At 44.3% G+C, this 18,038-nt stretch overlaps 2 protein-coding genes across 3 annotated transcripts; one reads left to right on the top strand and one right to left on the bottom strand.

The window, feature by feature from the left end:
• Window positions 1-2,719: 2,719 nt before the first annotated feature.
• Window positions 2,720-10,681, bottom strand: LOC146173561 (UPF0415 protein C7orf25 homolog). 2 transcript variants are annotated; one of them, XM_084583305.1, is made up of 4 exons: window positions 10,519-10,681; window positions 8,528-8,831; window positions 7,004-7,300; window positions 2,720-5,452 (listed from the first exon to the last, which is right to left on the bottom strand). In XM_084583305.1, exons 2-4 carry the CDS (start codon window positions 8,813-8,815, stop codon window positions 4,823-4,825), a joined length of 1,215 nt encoding a protein of 404 aa, XP_084439431.1. In that variant the 5' UTR covers window positions 8,816-8,831; window positions 10,519-10,681; the 3' UTR covers window positions 2,720-4,822. The 2 variants fall into 2 exon arrangements, with proteins under 2 accessions (XP_084439431.1, XP_084439430.1); XM_084583304.1 differs by lacking the exon at window positions 10,519-10,681 and adding an exon at window positions 9,677-9,900.
• LOC146173560 (zinc finger protein-like 1 homolog) lies at window positions 10,102-17,083 on the top strand. The gene is made up of 6 exons (XM_084583306.1): window positions 10,102-10,402; window positions 10,676-10,787; window positions 11,735-11,940; window positions 13,628-13,814; window positions 15,165-15,291; window positions 16,655-17,083. Exons 1-6 carry the CDS (start codon window positions 10,301-10,303, stop codon window positions 16,872-16,874), a joined length of 954 nt encoding a protein of 317 aa, XP_084439432.1. The 5' UTR covers window positions 10,102-10,300; the 3' UTR covers window positions 16,875-17,083.
• Window positions 17,084-18,038: the final 955 nt, after the last annotated feature.

Here is an 18,038-nt window from a genome sequence, read left to right as displayed (position 1 = left end):
CCAGCTGGTTGACAGGATTACCAAGGGAACTGTCCAAAACCGGCCTGCATTACACCTTCAGGAGCCAGATGGTTGACATAGAGATTACCAAGGGCACTCTCCAAAACCAACCTGCATCATACCTTCAGGAGCCATCTAGCTGACAAAGGGATTACCAAGGGCACTCTCCAAAACCAGCCTGGATCGTACCTTCAGCAGCCAGCTGGTTGACATAGAGATTACCAAGGGCACTCTCCGAAATCAGCCTGCATTGTACCTTCAGGGGCCAGCTGGTTAACAGAGGGATTACCAATTAATGCAACAGCACCAATGTTGCTTACCATGGAAAAATTCAGCCATGCAGCTAACTACCAACACAAAATGACCAGTCCAAGCCCGCTACCCTTTCTGTCATACGCATTCCTCTGTAAAAGGACATGCAACAAAATGCTATTAGTAGTAGTGGTCTCAAGGTTGAGCTTCAGGGCTATAGCTCAGGCTATACCCAAACAGAAGTGCTATAAAATACAGCTATTCAAGACTAGTAGGCAGTGTTGGCCGAGAGCAGCGTCATCACTGTAGCGTAATGGCCTGCTATGCAACTTGTAACTTCCCATCAGGAAGGAAACTTCTGAAATCGTGCCTCTGCTGCTACCTATGACAGGAGAAAAAATAACGTACAGTGAATAGCAAAGCAGTAGGTCAGCCTCAGGTAGGCTGTCACAGCCTTCCATTGTGTTCTGATGTTTGCGATAAGAGAGATCTATAATTGATGATAACCGAGTGCGCATGTGTATATGCGTACACATGTGCATACAACCAGCTAGTGTGGCTATCTTCATATGTTCACAGATTAAAGGTGGTTTGCATTACTATCAGAAGTCATTTCGGAGAGTGGGGACAGGCGGTCAAAATGTATTTACACTTTGTGGTGGTAACAAGGGGGTAAGAAACTTCACTGTCTAAATGTAGGAATGATCGTACTTCAAAGCGAGGGGTTGGTAGAGGCTGGGAAACCTGGGCCAGCTAGTTGGTTTAATATCCACTTCTCATTTTAGGCATTCAAAAGTAATGTGTTGGGCTGCATGCAATCTGCTTAGCTGATTTCACAGATGCTGATTCTGAAGAACTAGGTCAGATGCACCTAGTTAGTGGGACACATCGGGCAGTGTCTGCCAGAGGTCACTGATGTCAGTTCAGCAGAAATTTTCAACATGCAAAATTGACTTGATATAAAGCTTTCCATGCTATGTTCAAGCATGAAGGAAGGAAAACAGAAGCATCAGCTGTCCAAGTGGCAATGCAGAAGGTATGCCAGAAGTCTCATGTATTTTTCTCAAGAACTCTGCAGCAAGCTGAGTCAAAAGATTTTTTGCAGCAACTTCCCCAAACTGCTTTACTTATGCTTCAAAGTTGCCATGGCAGCGGAAATGCTAGGTGCTCTTCGTTGCCTAATTGGCAAGGTTGGAGGTCAATCAGCATCATGGACCCCTGACATCTGGCTTCAAGGCTTCCATAGGAGACTTGAAATGCCTCTCCTAAATTTTCTTTCCCCCATGGCTTCAAAGCGAAGGCTTGGAATGAGGGCTAATGGTATATTGGTTTGAAATGTCTTTCAGGGGACGCAGTGAGTATTTGGTCACTCCAGCTACGACCTTACAAGCAGCAAACTTTTCTTTAGGGTTCCTGCAAAATTGCTTGACTCTGTGCAAGTAGGCTGGCAACACCTCATGTGCATGGAAACCTAGGCATTATGCAAACCTGTCCTGCAAAAATCTCGAAGCCAGTAAACCAGTGGTCAAATGGCTGCCATTACCTGAAAGGCAAACAATATATTTAACTTTATCTAATGAAATTAGAGCTACATCTTTAAGGATTTCTCCCGGACTGTACTGTCTGGCTGCAGCCATTTTTAGCATGCATTTGATGCTTCCAGGATTGAACAGAATTTTGAGTTCATTGTGAATCAGAGTTAGGTTAAATTTGTTTACTTAAATGCTGCCAGGTGTTTTGTGCTAGTTGCCACTGACAGAACTCAAAACTGAATAAATAATAAAGCATTTGAAGTGTCCTAGCGATGTATACAAAGCATTTGGATGAAAGTGAATTTTAGTAGGGCTGTCGCAACCTACAATGGCAAGCTTGCCTCGGCAAAAAAGCATTCATTCTAACAAAATCTTTCTCAAGTGCAGCTACCCAGTTAGAATTTTGAAGACAATGAATGTGAAAATGAAATAAAATGATGCATATCAGCCACCAGCTTAGTGCATCTAAAAAGGCCAAGGTGGTCTAAACCATGCCATGCCCCCATATCATTTGAAGAGGTACATCTTCCTTTATGTAACCTTCAATTTTTTCGATTAAAAAACAGAATGTCCTTGCGCATGCATTCGTTAGAAATGTTAGTTCATTATATGACACAAAAGCTGCATTTCAGGGTATAAAAGCGTGCACTTGGTATCAGGCCAAGCTGTGCATGTTTCTTAGAAAGCAGAAAGGTCAGCTTATTTAGCCCAAAATCTACATTTACTAAGTGGCCAAATTAGTTCCCCAACAAAAGATGGTAGGATGACTCAGGAGCACATAACACTTATCATGATTGTGGGTCCATTTAAAGGACTAGTGGGACAAGCATCTAACTGCCTCGGTAATGGTCTGGTAAAGTTCCCTTTGCAGTGCTGCAAGATAAGCTCAAAAGGCTTAAAAAGAGAATGCTTAGTTCATAAGAATGATCGAGGCATAGGCAGAAGCAATTCATTTCTATATATTGCACAGTGACAACAAAAATAAGAGTTTCGGGCACAGTGCTTGACCAAACCACCAGAGCAGGCATTTACGTGAAAACTAACAGTGAGCAAAACTGTCTTGTGATGTCTCATATATATCACTGAGAAGTCAGGCCTGCTTCATATTTACGACCAACAAGGCACAGGTACACATCATTCGACCAAAGTTATATCAATGAAGGAGAAACATTTTACATGGACTTTCAGATAGAAGCAATGATGAGGCACTGAGGCAAGAGGGTAAATGACATACCCAAAGCAAGGTAGGCACCGTTTAAGTAAAACTACATTGAAGAATAGCTAGAAATCCTGACCACTCAAACAAATCAATCATAACTATCATTATCGCAATATACTGCTCATAGCATCTAAAAGACACCATTATATATAAGGGACTATAAATAAGTCCCGAATTCATGATACTTGAAGAATATATCAAGAAAATTAAAGTGATCAGAGTTGCTATTCAGGCGAGCTAGCTCAAAATGGCTTGTCGCGGTTGTAACAAACATGTTGACCACTTTGCATCTGTCTGTATCATTGACTCGCTACAAGTCTCGTGAATTAGAGTAGCTTGTAACATCCCATTTTAAAGTGGAAACCATTGGGATATTCAAAAAAAGACTAATTATGATTCTGTCGCCTTTCTACAGATCAGTAGTGTTCAAGAAACCCGCTGAGCGCTTAGCGACCCCCCCCTCCCCACTTCCCCCCCCTCTCTTGAAAGAAATGAAGAACAATATTAAACGCGATTGCAGGTTACAAAGCCAGTGCTAGGTCCAAGTTCACAAAGCAGCCAAATTACCGTCGAAATAGCACTACAGCTGAGGAATCTATTACCAACACTGTTAGGAAAAAATTAAAAGATGAGACTAGCAGAACATCACAGCTCACACTGAACACAGCAGTCAGCAACAGCAAATGGATTGTCATAGGAATCAGCAAGCGCACAAATGTACCGTATACTGCCGCATATAAGCTCACCTCTCTTATTTTAAAAGAGCCAATCAACCGAAATTTAAGGGTCAACTTGTATGCGGAGTCTGCCTATTTGCTGGGTTTAGGTTATTTCGGCTGAGCCATGGATGTATGCTCCCCGTGTTGCTGCCCACTTACGGCAGGAAGTGTGGAGCTCCACTTGGAAAAATAAAATACTTATTTTATACGCAAATCAGTTTTGCTAATGCCCGAATTCGAAACTAGAGTATCGCTGGCAGTTCAGTTTACTGCTAGTCAACTTGGCTGTACGCAAGTGTAGAAGGCAGGATGGGGCGCCAATTTATCGCTCCTGGTCTTTATCTGCCCACGAGTGCTGGCCTTGCTACCGCATAGTTACAAGTTCAGTTCAGGCGTTCAGTCGTGTCCGACTCTTCGTGACCCTATGGACCATGTCACGCCACGCTTTCCGGTCTCTCACTATCTTCTTAACATCACATAGCTTCATCTGCAATGCCTCGAGAATGCCATCTAACCATCGCGTTCGCTGCCTACCCCTTCTCCGGCGACCCTCAACCTTTCCCAACATCAAATCTTTCTCCAGCGACTCCTCTCTTCTCATCAGATGACCAAAGTAGCTGAGCTTTAACTTTAGAATTTGACCCTCCAATGAGCAGTCAGGGTTTATGGTCGACAATATCGACTGATTTGCTGTAAAGTGTGTGATGGCAGGCCAAGGGTGCATATGTAGACATATATTTACGCCTTTTCTTTTTTTTGCCAGCAAGCACTGTGAGCTTGGGGGGACGAACTATGTTCAGAGTCACTTTTACGTGGTAATATACAGTAATTGAAAAGTGGATGACAAAACAATCTTGTAGCCCACTTTCACGGTCAAAGCTTATATCTTTACATATATAGTAAGCTCATAAAGCCATTTGAGAGCATACATGGCTGTCTTCAAATACAGCCATAATTATTAGAGGCATTTCTACCCACTTAAATGTGCAGTATTTCTGCACACGTAGAATTCGCAAAAGGAAAGAGACACAATATTGTAGGAAGACTGCGCAAGCAAGCACCGGAGAGAGAAAAGTTTTCTCTAAATTCGGAAAAGTGTCCTAAATTGGCGTAGCGTTCACTTCCTTCGCCTCAGTCAGCGCACGTGACTCGTGGACATATGCCACAAAGTCAACAGCCTGCGCCTTTGCCGCTCTCAGGAATCCGCTGTTCGCAGTGACTGTCACTGCCTTCAGCCGGTCGCCTGTCCCAAAGATGACCTTCGACCTCTTCCTAATCTTCCCTCGTAGTGCAAGTGCTGTGGCCCGTTCAGATGGAGAATCGGGAACCACTTCCAACCGCTCAAACAATCTCTGCGCTGCCTCCGACTCGCAGGGACCGGCCATCACTTTCACGATCGTCGAGAAGTCATCGTACGCTGACTGGCAGCAAACGAGCTTGCGGCTTGAGAAGAGTTCGTCGAGGGCTGGCCGAACAGGGTTTCGACGCTCATTCTCGGCCTGCTCGGTGAGAACGTTCTCACGAAAACGGAAATGGCAGCGCCCGTTTGTCAGCGCGGAGGCATATGCAATCATGGAGGACACATCCAGGTTCAGCACCGCGTCAGCCGGCACCTCGTGCAGCTTGAGAGCTGTGAAGTTTTCGGAGAATTCTTCAGCGCCCACCACGTCATCGTCGGCGACCTCGGTCACTTCGTCACTCGTAGACAGCACGTCCTCTTGATTTAAAACCTGCGTCACAAGATATTGACCGATCGTCAATATGTTGGTGCTTGCAAAGCACAGTTGAATGTATAATCAGATGAACTTGTCTTCAACAATAAGCACACCCAATGCCCACTACACTATAAAACGTCCTACATGTTCCTCGATGAGGCTATCCATGTTTTGTAACATTTTACTGCAATACAGGCACATCCCACAATTACACTGCATGTCAAGATACTTTGTTGGGCGAGTTGGTAAACATCCATTATTAATAAAAACAGTGCGAACAGGAAGACATAAGACAAGATAAAAGGCAGCTATAGGACAGCATTTATCCTGTAGCTTCCTTTTATCTTGTCTTATGTCTTCCTGTTCGCACTGTTTTGATTGACAATGGATACACTGCATGCCCCAAATAAATCTAACTTAATACATAGCCATTCAATCTGTGTTATCATTCCTTCCATTTTGCCACTGTAACGTAGAGGAAGGAAAGCAAAAGAGAGGCCATAACGTCAATTTTCAAGAAGTCGCTCTGGATGCGGAATTAGTTCCGAAGATGCGGTCACGCCATCTACTAGGAGCAGCTGGTTGCAGCACCCCAACGTCTCATGCACCATCCGTCACACTGCCGCTTGACAACAATATCTGCCCATACGAACTAGGCTCAGAAATGGCACGTGACTTCCAGTACACATTTTGCAATGTGGCATGTGGGATATGCAGATCCTCTCCTCCTATATCCTTCCTCTCTGGACTGCATTAACAATTACTCGTCATGCAACTCTATTAGCAGCCTAAAGAGACAAGTCTTATGACTATGCAAGCACGAATGAGAGAAAGCCACAAAAGGTATAAATCACATTCGCTTTCAGCTCCTGCAGAGATATGCTTGTGTTGTGCGCACCTCTTGTGGTCAACATTCATTACTTCCAACACCGGTTAACTTTTTCGCTTAGTTCAACATTATGTCATGTGCCTGTCTGACTCTCCCCACTCTCGGCTACACTTCCCTTCTTCCCTCGAAATCCCCTCCATTTGCCTAGGAAACCGTTGGCTGCCATTATAAGTCCCCCCCTTCCCATGTCCATTCCCTAGTTTTCATTTCAAGGTGTCAGCACAGTCATTACAAGCCTCAGTTTTGCACAATAATATCTGTTAACAAGCAGATGCTTGTGTTTTGAGTACTGGTCTCTTCTGCATGAAAAGCATATTAAAAAGACATCAATTTTTCACTGCTGCCTGGCTGCTCGGCAGTTGCTGCTACGTTTCACTCTTTGCTCTCTTACAAAAATCTACAGCAAATTCATCTGACATCCTTGCAGGGAGGAAACCCCATATTCAACCCAATGGCACAGATATACACACAAGAAAAATGCATGGGGGACTGGAGGGAGGGGAGGCAAAGCCCATGGTATGGGAAGGAAAACAGAAAGAGGGTGGTGAATGGTTTTCGCAATGTTAGTAAAAGGAAACAACACTGCACGTGTTAACACAGGGCAAGAATCATCCCAGAGCTTTCACGTTGTGTACCACAGCATAAACCTTTGGCAGTCTTTTTTTCTTTCCACCCACCTCTGCACCAACGGCCTGTATGATCTCACGCAGAGGCTTGCAGACAGGTAGAACCGTCCACACTTTGACCTCGGGTGCCTTGTATAGGTGTGGGTGGCACCTGGCGCACTCCACCATGTCCTGTAGCTGGTCGAGAATGGTGCGCCGGCCGTACTCCCCGTCGCCCAATGACGATGTCAGCAGGGCGTCGGGGTTCCTTGCCACCACTTTAATCCAGGTAGCGCCATGATGGGCCACCACATCCACAATGGTCCTGTCCGCGCAACGCCTGTGCCTCTCCAGGTCGGCACCGCTGCCCTGCAGAGTTGACACCCAAAAGCCCAAGTTGCACACAGGACACCTTTGCACACATAATTGTAGTGCATCAGTTGCTAGGAGCTCTACCAACATCTACACCACGCCTCCAGTCATTCTGCTGCCTTAGCCCTTTCCACTCTCACTAACCTAAAAACAGCAGATCACTGCTATGGCAAACCATCGCTGTCACAAATTAACCATTACAAACGCATCATGAAGGGCAGACCATGGTGGAGTCCCTCTATGTTGACAAGTTTTAGGATGCAAACGATGGTAGTGACAAGATATCCCAAATTTTACGCAAGGACGAGAGAATCTTTGAAGGAAGTCCACCTGGTTGAGTTGAAACATAAAAGTCAAGAAATAGTACCAATAAGCAAAATTTCTTTTTTAAGCCGAATGTTTCAAGACTGTCTCGATCTCTTCTTCAGAAGAGATGGAGAAACGTATTATCAGCAGCACAGGGTGGCCTCGGCTTTCTCTTTGTTGTAATGTGATGCAGCCACTCTGCTATGTCAGGTGGCCTCTTGATGTCACACAACCCAACCAATAAGTGCACGGCCATGTCACCTGCCAAAGCCAAAGCAATGCCCATGATTTGTAGCACACTCAGCAAATGAACGTGACAATGAAGAGGGTCCCAAAGACTCTTCCCTCCACGTACGTGAGCATCCTGCATCATATGGCAGCAAAAGTATAGCGGAGGCCACCCTGTGCTGCTGCTCGCTCATTTCTCAGTCACGCCTGAAAAAGAGACAAGAGCTGGTTTCGAAATGGGCTAAAATTAAAAATTCTGGTTTGCGCTCCATTTCTCAATGTTCACATAAGAAGCAGCAACAAGGACACAAGAGTACCCTAACTTCACATCACAAGAACCGCTGTGCTGCTATTCACAACTGCAAAGTATTGCTTGCTGCAGTGTAAAGCACAGTGATGTCAGTCCTGCCCTCTCCATGGCTGCACCCCATGGATGTTTTGGATTATCAGATAAGCATAATTTCTTTTGGCAAACATGCACATGGAGTGCTGCAGCATTTTCATATCACCTGGTTAGCCTGTGTTTGCTTCGTGATCATTTTATACAGTGGCAATGCCCACGCCTCTCGTTTTCATACTCACTACGCAACATTTAATTCACCACATGTTCCAGTAATGATTCTTTATCCAAGTTGCCTTCAAAGTGGCTATAACATGTGATGCTGCAGAAAAATAAAATAAGGATCTTGCCTCAGGAAGGGAGAATGGCTTGAGTACGTCAACAAGCCCTGTGACAGCCAGAGAACAAGTAACGACCGCAGATAGGTAGGCCAGGTTTGTGCATCGAAGGTGCTCTTCCTTGATAGCTTCAGCGGACTTCCACAGCTTGCGGAGAAACTTGATTTCAGCTTGGATCTTGCGCTGCAGCTTGCTTTTGCCCGGGCACACGCTCAGGGAATCGCACTGGGCCAGGAGCTTCTCGGCATCGCCAATCTTCTCCAGGACCTTCTCCCTAGCGCTGTCCTGTTCAAGCACCATGTCCTTGCCAGAATTCCTGACCAGCACATGAGAACGGGACGTCAAAAGAACAATGCAACAAAAAGCAGTTGGCACATATGACTTTAGACTAGTACAGCCTTAATAAATGTTAGCGGGAACAAAGCAGCGCGGAGCATCGCGTACTATCTGCGCATCCTAGCGAGGCCGCGAGGAACCATCACTGCAATTAACCTTTACCGAAGTAGTTCACGTTGAGCAAACGAATGAGCGCTTCCAGCGCTAAGAGTGGCATGGCAACGTCGACAGAACCCGTCCAGTCATCAGCGCTCTGCGTCTGACTTTCCTAGCGCTGAATTTTTTTGGCTTCATTACATTTCGTCAGTGGTACTCAAAAACGTGGAAACACACCAAGAGTGTTCCTCAAAAAATGGAAGACAAGATTTAAGGAGGAAATAATCTGCCAGGGCACGAGCATATGAGGACTCGCAAAAAAAGCTTTTGCACGTATAATGAGTACGGTGTTGGGCTAACATAAACAGGCTGTTTTAACGCATACGTATTTCATGTTAACCTCAAGCATTTCACTGGATGCTGAGCAAAATGGAAGACTTTACATATCGTCCCCTTAAGTATAACTGCTGCTTCACTAGACGGACGCACCTTAAGCTAGTAAAATTTTGGCACTGCATATAAAATTACAAACATTTCAGAACGTGCAAGCACAGATGCTACGCTCTCGAGGGTATCTAAATGCGCTGATTCTTCTGCGAAGAGTTCAAGCGATAAAACAAAGACAGTGCTACAAAGCTTGCGTTGGCGACAAATAACAATCAGAACGTAATTTGCAGTAGCAAAGCGACAATTGACAGCCTTGGGGCAAAGAGCCAATGGATTAATTACCAAGCGGTCGCACTCAAATGTGTTCTTGTCGTAAAATCAGCGCCGGACTCCCATAAAGCAGCGAAAATCGGCTGGCAACAGGTCTTAGGAAGAGTCAACAGTACCGACGCAAACTGACAACCTGATACACTGGGAAAACCACAGTGAAAGAAAAATTTCTTCGCGTGCGCTGCACAGTAACAGCCCACTGGAATCCCACCTGTTTACAAAACAGAAACAAAATCGACTCAGTAAAAGCCAGCCGCTTTGTCGTACTTGGCAACTTGGCAGCCTTTAATGCTTGTACTTTAAATTTGTAGCGCTATAACATTGCCACGTAACATTTAAATTATGCAGTTTTATACGATGCTTATTTACAGAGGTTTTCGTAAAGTTGTCATAAAAGACAAAGGTTTGAAGTTAAATACACAAATGCGGCTGAACACTGAGATGCAACCGAAACCGCACGATCGCATCAAGCGCAAGTCGTGGCAAAAACTGCGAGGAATGACAGCGACTGTTTCCGGCTTTCTCGCATCGTACCGTTAAAAAAGAGACATTTTCCACCCTAACCGGCTATCCATGAGGTTCTAGTCGAAATCTGTTCTTCCGGAGCGCTGCTCAAACCCGCGAGAAAACACCACCATGGGTTTGTGCAAGTGCCCCCGAAAGAAAGTGACCAACCAGTTTTGCTATGAACACCGTGTTAATGTGTGCGAACACTGCATGGTCGCCCAGCACCCCACGGTGAGTGGATATTCTTTCTTTCACCATTAACGGTGTTTCTTGAGTGGTAAGTGTCAAACATCAATTGGTCAACGGCAAGTTTTGTTTCTAAAGTCGACCGATGTGCCATATCTTACCTCCTGTGGCGTCGTGTCGCTCGGAAACTGGTTGTCCCCGTTTTAAAGTTCAAACCCCAAAGGTAACAGGTGACGAAAATTATGCCAGGTTTTTACTGATACAAAAGATAATAGCCGTTCACTTAGCGCAAGTTTCCGTTAAATCCTTTTTTTACAGTGCATTGTCCAGAGTTATCTCCAATGGCTACAAGACAGCGACTATGACCCCATCTGCCAGATCTGCCGAAATGACTTGAGTACTGGGACGTGCACACGACTCCTGTGCTATCGTAAGTCACACCTGCATCGTGTGCTGTCGAGTACATGTATGCGCCGTACAATCTTGCGCGTCGGAAGCCACGCCCACGTATGGTTGTTGTTTGCGTCATTAATGACGTAGAAAACGAAGCTGAAGTTTCAGGTCACATGACTGAACATAAACTTTTCAAGAACGGAAAACTAGCAGGCCAGTATTATCTGCTAAATGTTTTTTCTGTCCTTTTCACCAAAGCACAAGAGTGTGCAGCTCATACCAGGACAAAAAAATGTGGAAGATATGTTTAGATACCTGCAGAATATGACACTGAAAACGCAGGCATGCTGAAAGCTCGGAAGAGCAGCAGTCTTGGTGGCCTGTAATACCTTGAAATATACCAAACTTGAAAAAATACCTTGAACTAGCTAGCCCCTATCACCTGAAAGTTGAAGGCCAGAAAAAAAAAGAGAAAGAAAGCTGTCCTCGAATGTAAGACAACCGAAAAACAAGCAAACTGAAGATGACAACAGCTACAAAATGCAAATGAAGTTCATTTACTGCAAACCTTGTGGATTTTCAAGTGCTGATCATGTCCAGTTCCAACACATGTGGCAAAAACGGCAGGCTATGGCAGCGACTGTTTCCGGATTTCTCGCATTATACTATTAAAAGAAGTCAAAAGTCAATGAAGTATTGTGGCAACACAAAACTTCATGACCCATGGGGTTCCTGAATAAAACTAGAGCCACCCTATAGAGTACTTCTGTCATCTACAGCCAGAAATAGTAATGGTTACAGTGGTGTCTTGTGATGAAGTTTTGTTGGGATACCACCTTCGTGCCATTTTTCCAGTTTAAGTTGTCGTCATGTATTATAAATTATATTTATGAATTGTCAAACCTTCATCACATTAAATGTGTAACTTTCACTGTTAAAGTACCTCGCCAGTATACCATGTTTGTGTCTGATGTCACATTCCAGATGTTTTCCACTGGGCCTGCCTAGACAACCATTGCAAACGAATGCCGAAGACAACTGCCCCAGCAGGTTATGGCTGTCCAACCTGTGGCACAGCGATTGTCCCAGCCAGTAATATTGACTCCCCAGTCGCAGATGCCCTCAACATTCTCCTCAAGTCTGCTTCTTGGGCCCATGATGGACCTTCCTTACCGGAGATTCCACTGCCAGTAAGAACACATTGTGAAACCCTGGACATCTTTATTCATTTATTTATTTAACAATACTGCCACTCTCAACCGAGAGCCTAGCAGATGGGGCAAAAATCGGACATTTTGTGTACATGATTACATAAGAAAATTTGAAAGAAGCAGAACAGTCCAACAAATTCAAAAAAAAAAAAAAAATACACAGTTTATGTAAAGAAAACATAACTGTCAGTACTATGGAACAATAATTGGAGTGCACAATATTAATCCTCTGCATTGTCAGTGCCGTGTGTACGAGAACTGGAAATGAATACAAGCAATGATAGTGATCTCTTGTGAATAATTCTAGCCGAGATACGAACTGGGACAATGTATTTGTGTTTTTTAGTGATGAGCTTAGTTACCTAATTCCATTCTCTTGTTGCCCAAGGAGAGAAAGGATGCCAGAATGCATCATTAGAAAAAGAATATACTTTGTTTGCATATGCTCATGTTGGTACAGTCTTATTTAGACGGCGAATGCAATATGTACTGGATGATATCAGTTTTGTACTGACTGTGCAGAGTTTGAAAAATAAATTTAAGTCGAGCTTGTTTTGCTCTAGTCGATAGTTGGTTTGAGTCTGAGCGAGCTTAAAGAAGTGAGAGTGAGAAGCTGGTCGGTGACTACAATGATGTGTAAGATTAAATGAAATTTCATCCAGCCAGGTTTGTCGATACAATTAACACCATCTTCACTACAGGCTCAGTAACTCAGATCTAACTGAACAGCCAAAAGTGCTTTATTGTGCCATAAAAGCAAACAAAAGGGAAAACTTTGAGGAAAACTCCATCCAGTTATTCTCTGTAAAAATTTAATTCTCCGGCTCTTCCTGGTAATGCTGGCACTTGTCTAGCAACAAAAACACCAATCTATTGGTGAAAGAATGCAATTATAGTAATCTTCCAATTTGTCGATTCAGACCCACTACGGTTTTACCAAATGGGCCGGCTGTCTCTACCTGGATTGCATGGTGGATGCAACCTAGCACCAAAAGATCTATATTGATGCATGCATTCTACTTGCAAAATCTGCCAGTAATGACATTGTGTTCTGGTCTTTTCTAGTGCATAAAAGCTTCATCTTGTTTTGTAAACATATGTGAAATGCCATTTCGTCGTCAACTTTGTGCATTGTTATCAATTTTCAGCAGTTGGATTGCACGCTTTTCAGAAAAGCACACGTGGTTTAAGAGCCTTACAAAAATATGGGCTTGTGAAGTCTGCTTTATCAATGCTTGCAATGAATGTGTTGTATAGCGTGGTGTCTTTCATGCCTCATTTGACTGGCAAATACTTATTGACATTAACTTAATGAAATGTCTAGGCTGTAATTTGCATTTGCTAGGTCTGTGCTGGATTTTCAAGTCATCCAACCTTGTAGGTCAAGTTCAGCTTAAACTACCTCCACTGCAGGACAAAAGCTCTTTCATATTCTTGCGGATGTTTGCTCACCTTCTGGCCTGAATTTCTGCCACTCCCTGCTGCATTTGTCTGCCCTTACAATTCATTTCATTGTCTTAAGGGACATTGGATATCCTGCCTTCGCATTATAATTCGTTTTTGTTCCCTGGCCCACTATGCTCACTTGCTCGCAGATCACATAGATTGCTAACACAACATCAAGTAAGCATCCCCTCAATATACTCATCCATAACTGAATTCGCAGAAACAGGCTCAAGTATCACAAGGCAACCTGCCGCCACCTAGTGGAAGCCCAACAAAACCTCCCCCGCAGTCCGTGCCTCAACAGCAACAACCGTGGCGTCCTCAGAATGTGACCCCCAGTGTTGTGCCACCCTTGCACTCGACCATGGCACCCGAAAACAGCGTCAACTACGGTTCCACTACTAACAGTAAGTGGGTGACGTCAACTTCGAAATGCATGCGCTCAAATGGAACCCACTGGGGTAGCAACAGTCTATGTTGAGCAGGAGATTGTGGATGCTGTTTCCAGCCGCGGAAGCTGCATTTGAACGCCTTCGTGACTGATGTGGTGCGCAGAGGCCTGTGGTATAGCAGCCTTGTGCACACCGGTGTGCAATTACCGAAGATAAAATAGCACACTGTTGTCTGTTGTCAAAGGTTCTGTTTAAGAACACTAGTGATGCGAAACCATTTCCCATACTGCCGCTATGGTGTGTCAGTCTTGTTGCGTTATGTCATTCCAAAAAAGCTAGCGTTTGCTGCTGCCTTGCAAATTAACTTCGCCTCATATGAAAGCTGTCATCTGTTTCACTGCAATGCATCCAGCATGTTCAGCATGCCCCATGTGTACTGGAGGACATGGTGATACTCATAGCGGCCATGTCAGGCATCACTTATGTCTGTTACTTGCACCGCCACCAATAATCTGTAGTTATGCTTTTGTGAGCACACAAGTTGTTCAGGAAAATGCTGCCTTATATACCGTATTTTCTGATTTATAAGATGCACCCCTCATATTTAGAGCTTTCAACGAAAAAAATTTGTATAAAATACGCACCTCAGTTTATTGAGATTAAGGCAATAGGACTTGACCATATATGCCAGAACGACCGTCGCATGCTTCGTGCCTGAAAGAAAATTTGTTACTCGCACGTGCAAATGATAGAAAAAAAAAAAAGGCAACCCTTATGCGCGAAAAACTCTTGCTCGGTGAGAGCAGGAACACTTTATTATTTCTCAAAGATTTCAAGGGCTTCATCTTGGTACGCGATCACAGAATTTCCGTGACAGCACTCAGGCATCCTCTTTGCGCTCATAATTACTGCGCTGATCATCGCTGTGCGCGGGCGCTGTGACACGCGCGGCAAATTACATGCAGGAAGGAGAAAACATACATGCAATAGCCACCAAAGTGTTGTAAATCGTAACCTAAAAAGTGTCGGCTCGATCTAGCTTGTCTTGTCAGTGTGGAGAGGGCGAGGAGCATGGACATTGTTCTTCTGCCAGTGGGACGAGTGTACAATTCTAGAACACTACGACGGCTGCAAATATTGTAGTTATCGCAAATGCCGCTACCGTTATCGTTTCACGTTAATGTTCGCGTGTGAACGTTACGCAAAAAAAAAATAAATGCTCATGATGCACTGTTGTATAGGACACACTACCGAAAATTTTGTTAAAAAATGCGTCTTATACACCGAAAATACAGTAGTCCTCTGTGCTGTGACATTGCAAAACAAGGAAGGCAACGCTTCTTATGTGCCCCGTTTGCTGTGCAGGTAATGTGACGTCGTCGCGAAAGTTATTCACAGCAACCCAAGGTAATTTTGTCACGTCAGCACCAGATTATGATGAAGACAAGTACAAACGGCGATCCGGTTTTGAACTTCTGTCCCGTTGGATCAAGTAGGTGCCCCAGTTGTATTTGTGGCATTCTAAATGCATGACAGTGTAAAGAAAATTATTGCAGTGTGTGTGCGTGTTAAAGAACGGCACTTCAGTGACTTGTGTGCCTGGGTAGAATTCAAGTATCTTACGTAACAGCTTAGCATCTCATCGTCTGTCCGTGTAGCCAATACCGTGATGAAAAGAAGTTGTGCTTTATGCATGTACAATTTACAGAACAATGTCATATGCAAATATTTATTCGAGGATTTTGTCATTTTCTTTAAAGTGTCAGTTGTCGGCTCATTACCACAGCACAAATTCTAAGAAGCCTTGGCTTGTACATATGCAAAGATATGGGTTGTAAGCCGACCCTCTAATATATAATGAAGACGGATGTTGCGAATCATTCGCCACATCAAACTCTTCGTAAATGTTTTAAAGAAACATTTGCTATTCTTTTTGCAATGGTAAAAGTGTTAATGACAGATAAGCTGACAGCCTCTCAGCCACTCGAGGTTTTGCTACCAGCATGTGGCGACGTTGCTTATCGGCTGTGCCTTATAGCTTCGCGCCGTTTACTGCAATTGCCCCGTCGCTGATCCAGGTTGTGAATTTTGGCTATATTGTGCTGCTTTACTATATTTTAACCTGTTAAATCTAATGAGAGTCAACTGCTGTTTGCGATACTTTTGCCCGACGCAATACCCCGGTGACGCGAAAGGTGCATCGTGTAGCGTACTCGCATTCCCTGTCCCATTCCATCAACTGTAGTGTGAACTATGCATTCAACTCGAGTTTGTCAAATGAGAGCAAGATGCTCCTTAGTGCATGTGAAATTCACCACGGTGACATTGAAGAAATTGTCCTTTCAACAAGGCCAACAAACAAGCGTGGCAGGCCGTCACCAAACTGGAATTGTGTGTTAGTACTAGAAAATTGCAACAGCCAAATGCAAATGTCAGGTTTGACATCGGAAACACAAGTGCACCTGCCAGCAAATTGCTTTTGGCATCACTCCATTTGTGGCAGTAGTAGTAGCCGAATGTCTATCGAACAAATGATAAGTGATCAATAGGTTTACATGCTGAAGCAACATAGCAGTGAGGCATGCCGTGATGGAGGGCACTATAGGCTAGAAACCTCACTCAAGAATGCATCCATTCAATTGCAGTGTCAAGAACCACTTAGCCACTAGTATAGTATAACGTTAAGCTGCTGGGCTCGTCTACAAGCTCATTTACTAGCCAATGGTAGCTACAATTTAGGGAAAGATGCCTTGTAGGCCTTGATTAGCATACCGAAGAAATGCTAGGGTCCTCCACTTACACCCGTCTGTTTTTGTTATGTGACAGTGTAACCATCTCTTTCTATTTGTCCTCAGGTCACGGACAATCATGGCCGGCAGCCACAGACGAGACCCCCACACCTTCTTGAAGCGCTGGGTTGTCTTATCCATCCTCATCGTACTGGGACTGTTCACAGTTGTCTATTTCCTCTTGCACTGGGGCAGGGCTGCTGCAGAGTCTGATCCACTACTAGATCCCAGGCTCAACCCAGACATAAGGGTCAATGATGTACCTCGTGGAGTGGAGCCGCGTTGAAACAAGAAAAAAAAAAAAAAAAAAAAGAAAGTGAGGGCCATTGCAGTAGCGTATCACATAATGGTGGTGAAATAAACCAGTCGGTCTCTAAGCTTTGCCAGTCCTTGCATTTTTACCAGCGACTGCAGATTGGGTGGTGTTAGGCCTAGCTAAGCTTAACTGTGATGTGAGGTTTAACAAGTCTGTAAATAAATTCTTTGCTGTTTCTACTTTGTGTGCACACATATGGGGCTGATGGAAAATGTCTTTCATGCCAGACAAAGTTGAACCAAGGAAGTGTGGCACTGCTTTTGTCAAGCACATTAAGCTTTAGCAGTATCTTTGATAGACCTGTTTATGGACTGCTGCGGAATCGGCAGTCCGTTCATAATTATGTGAAGTTATGCAGCAGAATAAAAAGCCTAGATGATCAGTAAACTCTAGATGACCACACTTCCATTTGCTAATGTGTGGAAGCAAAGCATGTTGGCTTTTGGTCGGCGTGACTCAGTGAAGCTTCAAGTGTGTGTCATTTTTGCAACATGTTTGCAAGCTCGAGCTCATAACCGAGACTTGGCTCATGGCTGTGAAAAGAGGAGCATTTACAAGCTCTGGAATACTGGCCTCATTCACGGATAAGAATCATGAGCCAACATTCCTATATTGCTTCAATGTCTACCTTGTCCTGTTTTATTGGCACGAATGAAAACTTTTTGCATGGTTGTGAACAGTGTTCATCAGCCAGTACATTTGAATAAAGATATTTTTCAGGACACTGTGTATTTAACCTGATAGGACACTGTTTAAATATATGCAACACTGTCCTGGTGCCAGAATACACCAGTTCTAGACTACTCTTGTTAGTTCAGTCCCTCCAAGAACAAGTTACCGTTTGACTTCCCCACCCTGCACAACCAACTGGTGGTGGTGTGGCTGGTTGGTTGGTTTGTGGGGTTTAACGTCCCAAAGCAACTCGGGCTATGAGAGACGCCGTAGTGGAGGACTCCGAAAATTTCGACCACCTGGGGTTCTTGGTGGTGGTGTTGGTGTGGCAAGTCTCACCAAGGTTAGCACTTTTACCTCGCTCCCTAGTGATATCTCACATTCAACATCACTATGGAAGATAGAGTGGCATGAAGGGTTGGAAGCCAGGCGGCCAGCGCATAATACACCTCCCGCGTCCGT

The sequence above is a fragment of the Amblyomma maculatum genome, chromosome 11 (genome assembly GCF_055883805.1).
Source record: "Amblyomma maculatum isolate TAMU_Amacu chromosome 11, ASM5588380v1, whole genome shotgun sequence".
NCBI classification, from domain to species: Eukaryota; Metazoa; Arthropoda; class Arachnida; order Ixodida; family Ixodidae; genus Amblyomma; species Amblyomma maculatum.
This window is presented reverse-complemented; position numbering and strand designations above follow the sequence as displayed.

What these genes read in the sequence shown, in the direction of transcription:
- LOC146173561 (XM_084583305.1), bottom strand. Translation starts at nt 8,815, where the DNA reads ATGGTGCTTGAACAGGACAGCGCTAGGGAGAAGGTCCTGGAGAAGATT. An exon ending in AGCCATTCTCCCTTCCTGAG is followed by an intron (nt 7,301 to 8,527) that starts GCAAGATCCTTA and finishes TCAACTCTGCAG; the next exon opens with GGCAGCGGTGCCGACCTGGA. An exon ending in TACAGGCCGTTGGTGCAGAG is followed by an intron (nt 5,453 to 7,003) that starts GTGGGTGGAAAG and finishes CTTGTGACGCAG; the next exon opens with GTTTTAAATCAAGAGGACGT.
- LOC146173560 (XM_084583306.1), top strand. Translation starts at nt 10,301, where the DNA reads ATGGGTTTGTGCAAGTGCCCCCGAAAGAAAGTGACCAACCAGTTTTGC. An exon ending in CACACGACTCCTGTGCTATC is followed by an intron (nt 10,788 to 11,734) that starts GTAAGTCACACC and finishes GTCACATTCCAG; the next exon opens with ATGTTTTCCACTGGGCCTGC. An exon ending in CTTCTGTCCCGTTGGATCAA is followed by an intron (nt 15,292 to 16,654) that starts GTAGGTGCCCCA and finishes ATTTGTCCTCAG; the next exon opens with GTCACGGACAATCATGGCCG.